Here is a 9,095-nt window from a genome sequence, read left to right as displayed (position 1 = left end):
TTTGTTCCTCGACACAGGTATAGTGACCATTACTTTGACCCATGTGATTATTTTAGATATGTTATTATAACATTATTTGCAACAAATAGCGCATACTATTCGCTGCAGAAGAGTGGTTCTAGCTATATAGTGTTGCTATAGACAGTGTAGAGCTATATCGGTATTTCGGCAAAGAAATGTGAAGGATATTCAACATATCTAAATAGGGATGAATGAAGCTGATATGCATTTGTTTGGTGATATTATGTTGCATTGAATAACAAGTACCTATTGCATTCAGGGTCACGTGTGATTTCCTCTTGTGGAGACCAGTGAAAGTGGAAAAAATTGTCGATAACAGGTAATTCCAGAATATTGAAATAAATACATGTATTTTCCACTATACTTGAGAAATAGATGAGACATACCAGCCTTTAATGAATGTTTACGTGGTTTTGTGTTAAAAAAGGAAATAATTAAGATTTGACTTGTATACATGTTGTTTTTATTTCCTGGTTTTCTCTGTATGTTTCAAACACTCGGAAGTGTGCGAAAAATAAATGCTTAGGACATTTTGCTAAAGATGGCTAACTTGTCGGTAGAATACGCTGACATGCTCCTACCGGGCACTGTCTTTATATCACTAGCTGGGGTGCTGGGTATCTTTGGGAATATCATTGTGATCGCACTGTACTGGTGTAAGATTCAGGATGAGAATGGCGACCGATACTTTATCCCTGTCCTAGCAGTGGTGGACTTGCTGGGATCTATGTCAATGACGGCATACAACGTGATGGACAACTACTTCTTCTTCAACTACCCGTCAGAAACCTGTTGTCGGTGGCTGACGTTTTCAGTCATGATAAACGGATTTCTGTCGCCCGCCTTACTTCTGATCATCGCCGTTCAGCGCCACAAAAAGGTCTGTCGATCGGGCGATTTCTCGCTGTTCTGGAGACGAGTGTCCATTGCCATAGCGATCGTAGTCTCTGTCCTTATAATGGTTCCAACTCTGATTTTCTCCGGGACGTCGACCTTAAAGCTGACTTTCCAGGGACGGAACGTGACGGGGACACTGTGTAAGGTGGTCGATAAAGACAATGTCCATAAATACCACCACCTCATTTTCATACATCTCGGGAGTATATATTCGTTTCTTCTCGCCATCCTTATCACACTTGTGGTTCTTTATGCTCTCATTGCATTGAGATTGAAACGAGTTTTCAAATCGATAGGAACTGAGAATGAACCTCTTGTAAATGAACCAAATAGCAACCCCAACGCAACAGAAACTGCACCAAACAGAGGCGTACAGACTTGGTTCAATTTGATGTACGCTCTGATTGTGATTGCGTTCATATTGGCGTTTGTACCGACAGCTGTTACTTTAATGCTTGCTTACACCGATGTAAACTACTTAGATTTGCCAAAACCTGCCTTAGTCGCATGGATTATATTTGGACGGTTTATGATTGTCAATCATTTTGTGAATCCAATAATCTATACGTGCTTTGACGTGAAATTTCGAACAGCTCTCTCTCAGATGTGCAATTGTAGGACTAACAAATCACAGGAGATGTTGTCTGTACCATCTTGATTTAATCATTGGACATAACTTAGATAAAGAGTATCTACTCGTGTCTTTAAACCTGATATACATGTACTTTAATCACTAGAATGTGGTATTTTGACATTGTGTTTTGAAAAAAAAATTCAGTTGAAAGGCATTTCAAATTTTATGATCAATTAAACATACAAGACACATCACTGATTTAAACACATGTAATGTAAACTCTCTCTATTCACTGTGGCTATAGTCATAGTGTTCCATCGTGGCTGTTTCGTACCACAATGTGTTTCACGGTGAGTTTCACTGTGGCAGTAGTTGTACCACTGTGTTACACCGTGACTGTGGTTTTACTTCTGTTTGTTACACCGCGGCTGTTGTCATACTTCAGTGTTACACCGTGTTACACTGTGGCAATAGTTGTACCACCGTGCGTTATACAATCATCCCAGTCCGGCCAGAATCGCGCCTTCATTCTCTCGCAGTAAGTCCAAAGTTTAGGAAATTCTGTAATTAAAATTAAATCTAAACGCTGATATATACTCTATACGTTTGTATTACCTTAAGGAGTCTATTTATGTTTTTAGAATAAATCGTTAACTTAATTTGGTCAGTGGAGTTACTTCTACGGAATAAACAAAAATTAAATCACCTTTGATTGCCGTTTCATTTTCTCCTCCAAAAGACTGGTAGTACATTTGCGACAGAAGACCAAATATTGCACAATCCGCTTTGCAAGGATTGTCTCCAAGTATGAAATCTTTATTTCCTAAACAAAAACAAAAAAACCCCCAAAAAACACGATCCGGTATTGGCAGGATCTGGATGAAAAATGAACGATACAAAAGCTGTATTGTCATTCTGATACAGTTCAAAAATGAACTTTTGGAAGGAAGTTTGCTTTATCTGTTCGAAACCCTGGCCACTTTTGTAAACAAAATAAAATCATGCAAAAAATTCAAGGTCATCATGTGAATATTCGAAGACAATGATGCACACTTACTGACCAAAACTAAATTAAAACAAACGCGGCTTATTCTTTTACACAGCTCGAGCCGGCAAAACTATCGCCTCACAACACAAGCCTACCGAGGAACGTGTCCAGGGTTCGGAGGTCGGCTATCATTACACGGCGGACCTCTTGGGGGCTGTGGAGACCAAGTCCCTGGGCCTTGCATTTCTTCCTCAGCCCCTCCACCAAAACGTACCGCAGTATGCTGGGGATACCCAAGTATTGGTTGATTTTCTCAGCCCGCTCATAAACCCATCGAAAGAGGGTGACCGCCCTGTAAGGTTCAATTCAGGGAATCTAATAATTCTTTTCTTCGTATGAAACTATCTACGTTCAAAAAAAAATTAACAGTAACTTGTACGATTATTTAACCAACTGGGACATGACCTGAAGTACTAACCTTCTTTAGTGTAAAGATTTGCTATCTTCGTTGAAATTATAGCGGTAGTTAAAGAAGCCAAGTCTTTTTAATAATTATGCAATGAAAGCCATGACCTTTATATGACGTATGAAAATATGAAGCATCTATCTTGTGAAGTTTAAAATTTTGAAAGAAATTAAGCCTTACTAACACAAAAAAACACAACCACAATGATACGATTAACTTACCAATACGTATGTTCTTCGATCATGATTTGCATTGCATACGCCATGGCTTTTTGTTCTTCACTCAAATTTTGGTCTGGGTCGACATTGAAAGTCTTGTTGATAAATTCGATGGAAAACTCGGAATCGGCCACTTTCACCCCATTGTACTCAATCCAAGTCAACTTTCCCTTGGAACTTCGTTTTTGGTAGCTGTCGTGTATATTCTACAGGAACAGGGAAATTAAAAAAAAAATTATTTCATAAAAGTTCATATTTTTAAGAAGTTGATATCAAAATATGCCGTTTTAACGTTCCGATTTCGGTTCGCGTAAATAGATTCTAAAAACCCACGCACCTTATTTCATCCATACTAATTGATCTTAAAACAATGATTACCATATATGGTACTTTGACCATCCGAAGATAGGTTTCCAGTTTGACTGCAAAAGGCATTATGCTGGGAGCGAACGGGCCTCGCCCCACCTGATGGTGTATAACGACATCCCGGGGGTAGGGTTGCCTTTCAAGCAACATGAAAGAGCGAAATCTATTAGTGAGCATGAATCGTGTACATGTATCTATTAAAACATTATTCTCTTTTATCTGCATTTTCGGACGAAAAAGGCTTGATCGCCAGAAATATCTAAGCAGTTATTCCTTTCTTCTAAGATATGAAAAGATGGTGTCGATTTCTTACCAAATCACGAGTGATTTTAACACTCACTGTTTAGTACATGTATACTAGTAAATACTACTTACCTTGGTTTTCGTCTGAACCTTTTTACCACTAGTACTATAGCACTAGAAAGAGCAACAACGCTGATTTCTTTGAAGTGGTTTTCAACAACCTTTCTAACAACTTCGATGAAATACATTATATCTAGGATGGTCAGTCTGATTTAAATGATTGGACTGGTGTACACCCAATGTGTACACGTTTAACTCAACGTCCTAAATTCACCCGAGGCCGCATTACACGAGTCTGGACAACAAAGGCGTGTCGAAGAATAACTATCTCTTCGCACATATATTTATATACATGTATATCAAAGTCATTAATTTGTTCATTTTGCATATATGTTCATTGAATACTTCTATATAACGGCAGATCGATTCAAGGTTTAAAAATAGTAAGCAATAAAGGTATTCAAATACCAAAATATTTTATTACAGATTGAACATAAAGAGCAAAAGTTGTATAAACCGTCAATTTGATACATGAACGTTTCGTACATGTAGCATGGTACAAATATAGAATACATTTTTAAGTCCATGCATCCAAAATAAAAAAATCTAACGATTATTACATGTAATTTATGAATATTCTTTTGCAAATGAGAGATTGAGATTAGATGTACATTCCTGTAAACACCCAGAGCCAGTGATTTAGAGACGTGATCTGGATTTTTAAACGGATCATATTAATACAGCAATCAAATGATTTAATCGAAAACAATTGATACACATTTACACATATCATGCAGTCTTAAATGCAATATTCTAGATAATCGTAAATCGTTGTCAATCCATTCAGGTATGACAGATATAGATATTCTAATACTGTTATAAAAAACAAAATCAAGAAAAAACGACAAAATGAGCGTCGGTTATTTGACTGTCTGTCCAGATTCACCGTGTGTTATGCACTTGTCCCAGTCCGGCCAAAACTCCGTCTTCATACGTTCACAATATTGGCATAGATTTGGAAATTCTGTGTACAAATAAAAAATAAGTATGCAGTTAAAAGTCTCAACAAATGACAATTTGATTAATTGGTACCAATAGTTATGTATCATATTATTAATTTATGTATTTACTTAGTATATATATCAATACTTTTAATAGCTTCTTCTGTTGGATCACCAAACCCATGCCAGAAGAACTGAGATAACATTCCAAACACACTACAATCCACTTGTGATGGCTGTTCTCCCAGCAAGAACTTCTTTGTACCTTCAATACCACACACATATACAGAATTACAGAAATATATATCAACGCATTGAAAACAGCGAAAAGGGCAAATGGAAAATATGAGTACGAAGAGCGTTTTGTAATATGGAATAGTTGAACGGTCAGATCAATGAATGGATGGATTAACCATGATGAAGCAGGAGTAAATACATGCAGATGCCCTAACCTAAGTCATGCAGATGCCCTAACCTAAGTAATTGGACAGATTTTCGAGATCTCGCGTCATGAGTGTGTTGACCTCGTTCTGACTATGCCGTCCTATGCCGTGTGCCTTGGAATCCTTCAGTACCTTCCATTTTGCCATGTATCTAAAGAGGAAGGAGAAGGAGCGATAGGCGCCCAGTCTTAGAGCGCCCTCATACACATACCGATACAGTATCAATGTCCTGAAAATATACAAATGTACCATTAAAGTCAGGCAAAGTGTTCTAAATCAGAAATCAAAACTTTTATCAATGTTCTTAAACTTTGATATCACTTAATTGTTGCCATAAGTCAGAAACTAGCCAAAAGTTCCATTCAGTGGAAATGTTGAAACAATATATACATTGGTGCCTCGGAAATGTTATGTTTTAAGTATTTTCTATAAAAGTGCCTCTTAAACAGATTGCGTTACCAATATAAATGGTCCTCCACCATCTTTTGAACCATGAACCCACTCGCCAACTGTTCCGGTGTATAATCAGAGTTAACATCCACCTGGAACTTGTCCTTGATATAGTCAATACAAAGCTCAGAGTCGGCGATGTCTTCTCCGTTGTACTCTATCCACGTCATTTTGCCTTTAGAGCTGCGGTTCTTAAAGCTATCGTAAACATTCTGAAAACAGAAAATATGTGTATGACAATTTTGGCATAATAATATTGTATTTATAAAAATAGAGTACAAGAAAAACAACATTGTTTCCTCATTATAAATATAGACACATTATTAAAACATGATTTAGAATTTTTTCGCAGTGAGAGAACATAGAAAAAAACCCATAATACTGTATATTAATAATATTATTTCTGTTCACAGTGACAGTAAGATTTCAGTAATAATAACTGAAATACTTTTTAGGTATTTTATAAAAATGGTAATTTGAGTAGTAATTTTGGTTTATTGGTGGTGGATGTGGTGAGAAACAGGTCATGGCGAAGTGGTAAATCCAATGGTATAATGGAAATAATGCATGGTGATACCGCTGTAATGACATTATTTTTGAAAAGTTTGGTTTAGCGGTGGTGTTATGGTGCCACATACTGGTCATGGTGAAGTGGTGATAGTTTAAAGATAGGAATGATGGAAGGTTACCGTAGTTACAATATCATAGTGGCAAGTTGGGGCAGTGACGGTAGCAGTGGTAAAGTACTAGTGATATTGTGGTAATGATGCTGATACGGGAATGATATCAAAGTGATACATTTGGCAGAGTGGTGACAGAGGTGGTGATACATTGGCGCTGTGATAATGGTTTATAACGGTAGTGATTATACCGACTAGTTTCTGGGGTGATGATTCTGGCTACGCGCCTTGGTATCAGTGTTAACAGTACTACTGATCATGCAGTGGCATTAGGTTTATTACTTTCAGTACTATAACTGTTACATACTGTGCAAAACTCACAAGCAAAATTTCTAACCATGCTTTTAAGTGATAATGAACTTACAGGCGCTTGAGGGCAGGATTGACCCCCCGGCCCCCTTCCACCCCCCCCCCCCCCCCCCTCTATAGTAGAGGGTCTGATTTTTTAAAAATGTTTGTATTAGGTAATTTTGGGCAATGAATGAATAAAATAGATTAGAAATATGCTATAAAAGGATGATTTAATAAAAATAAAATAAGTCCCGGGGCCTATATACTTGGGGGTGGGGGTGGAGGGGGGGGGGGGGGTCGATCTTGTCCTCAAGCACCTGTGGACGAACTTACCGTATATGGTACATTTGCCATTTTAAGAAAGGTCTCTAATTTTAGGCTAAATGGAGTCAAACTTGGAGCGAATGGACCGCGACTTGGCTGGTGATGAACAATTATATCCTTAGGAACAGGCTCCCTTTGTTAAAAAAACTAATCATACACTAATTGATTTTTATAAAAAAAAAAAAAAGTAATAACAAATGCAATTGAAATGATATAATTAAAACACGTGATTTCCAAATCAATATTTGAGACAATTCCCTAGAATTTAGTTAATAACAAAAATTTGTTCACTTTTCACATGCATTTTTAAAAAACATACAGTTAACACTGTAAAGTGAGGGCGTTTAAGAGCACTTGAAATTTGATTTCCTTAAAAATACGCTATCAGAACACGGAAACAGAGTAATACCCAGACTCTTTATCAGTAAAACACATCATGCCGGATATAGAAAAACACTGTAACTGCACTAAAGTTGGCGCATTTCAATTGTTTGGTGCTAAATCCTTAACAGCCATCATTGTTAATTAAAATGATACATGTATTCAAATAACAAGTTGCTGTCCTTTAAAAAGGACTACAATACGTGGACCATTTGCATGTGTTTCCAACGAAAACGTGAAAGCCTTGAGATTATCAGAGATTCCGCCGGCTCTAGCCCCCACTAAATGTGTACGTTATATTAAGTATACATGTATGTATAGCCCTGACTATTTATCTCAGAATTGAAAGAGTTCATACTTCTAAAATAATTATGATCTATCTATGAATGAAGATTGCATGTATAGTATTAGGCATTCGGCGAATTCTACTATTTGCGCACACATTACGATTCGCACTACTTTGTTAACTATGCAGTGACAGCTTTGTGTAAATTAAACATTTCATATTTTGATGCATTTTTCTTGAGATTTTAACTTTTACACAGTGACATAATTATTCAATCATACTTAAATGCTTAAAAATTTTTAATCGGGAAGTACTCTAGCCTCGCCTACTGTAAAAGTAAAGTTAAGTTACATGTGTATTCGGAAAACAACAAAACATTGCAAATTATGCTATTTGATGCATGTTGTATTTTCGGCATAACATTAACTTATTTCATAATACTGATGATTCATATCACATGCCAATCATTTCTGTACTGTTTACCGACAACATTACAATTACAGCGCCTTTGAACTTATGCACACATATGGCACGGAATCCTGATCCCGATTCAGATAAACGTGTGCTAACCTGGTTCCCTGAGCTACCCATTACGCACAGGAACCAGGCTAGCTCATGCGCAGGCTGAATTTTCCCCATAGCATCCGGTTTAACCTCGCTTATATATTTTCTGCGTGGACCTCAGGGTCCACGCAATAAAAATATTTACTAAACCATACATGTAAAAGTTCTGGGTTTTTTCTCTTGAATGAATAAAGAGCGTGTCACCTACGTTTTGTAAACAACATTTTGCATATTTACAAACTGAACTAAATACAGTCAATATAGATGTAACGTTACATAAATTAAAGAGGTTGACAGAGTATATAAAGACGATACTTTACCTGGGTCTCATACTAAATCTCCTCACTACCCAAACAATGGCTGAACCCAAGACCAGTGTACCACAAACTTTCAGCAGCAAACCCGTCTGCAAATTGACGTCGGCCATGAGCAAGACTCGTTACTTGTTTACTTTAGGAAGTGCAAATTTTACTAGACAGACCAGGATATTTATAGGTACTTAATCTTACGTTCTCTTTCACTTCGCTCCGCCCATCATAGATCATATCTTGTTCTAATACAAAAATACATACTGTATATAGAAAATAGGATATTACAAAGTTTTAAGCCATTTATTTCTGCCAAGTTTGAACAAAGATCATCGAATCTACAGGTCAATCAGGGGCCCATATAGCAGAATGAACTGCTACAGACGAACGAAGTCCTGTTATGGGAATGACAAAGGTAAAACCAGCTCCACCGGACTGGATATAAATTTTATACAATCTCTCTCTCTCTCTCTCTCTCTCTCTCTCTCTCTCTCTCTCAATATAACACAGCTCGGTTGTCCACATACTAATTAA

General features: G+C 37.1%; 3 protein-coding genes across 3 annotated transcripts; 1 reads left to right on the top strand and 2 right to left on the bottom strand.

The window, feature by feature from the left end:
- The first annotated feature begins 562 nt into the window (after positions 1-562).
- Positions 563-1,310, top strand: LOC128191262 (uncharacterized). Its single transcript, XM_052863348.1, has 2 exons — positions 563-1,058; positions 1,252-1,310. The coding sequence occupies exons 1-2, from the start codon at positions 563-565 to the stop codon at positions 1,308-1,310; spliced, it is 555 nt and encodes a 184-aa protein (XP_052719308.1).
- A 612-nt stretch (positions 1,311-1,922) lies between these two features.
- Positions 1,923-4,064, bottom strand: LOC128192520 (failed axon connections homolog). The gene is made up of 6 exons (XM_052865262.1): positions 3,906-4,064; positions 3,543-3,666; positions 3,168-3,370; positions 2,636-2,832; positions 2,199-2,315; positions 1,923-2,053 (listed from the first exon to the last, which is right to left on the bottom strand). Exons 1-6 carry the CDS (start codon positions 4,019-4,021, stop codon positions 1,950-1,952), a joined length of 861 nt encoding a protein of 286 aa, XP_052721222.1. The 5' UTR covers positions 4,022-4,064; the 3' UTR covers positions 1,923-1,949.
- A 228-nt stretch (positions 4,065-4,292) lies between these two features.
- Positions 4,293-8,733, bottom strand: LOC128192980 (failed axon connections homolog). Its single transcript, XM_052866123.1, has 6 exons — positions 8,574-8,733; positions 7,032-7,155; positions 5,737-5,939; positions 5,310-5,506; positions 4,983-5,099; positions 4,293-4,857 (listed from the first exon to the last, which is right to left on the bottom strand). Exons 1-6 carry the CDS (start codon positions 8,678-8,680, stop codon positions 4,754-4,756), a joined length of 852 nt encoding a protein of 283 aa, XP_052722083.1. The 5' UTR covers positions 8,681-8,733; the 3' UTR covers positions 4,293-4,753.
- Positions 8,734-9,095: the final 362 nt, after the last annotated feature.

The sequence above is a fragment of the Crassostrea angulata genome, chromosome 7, assembly GCF_025612915.1.
Source record: "Crassostrea angulata isolate pt1a10 chromosome 7, ASM2561291v2, whole genome shotgun sequence".
In the NCBI taxonomy this organism is placed as follows: Eukaryota; Metazoa; Mollusca; class Bivalvia; order Ostreida; family Ostreidae; genus Magallana; species Magallana angulata.
Note: the sequence above shows the minus strand (reverse complement) of the source record. Positions and strands in the feature narration are given on the sequence as shown.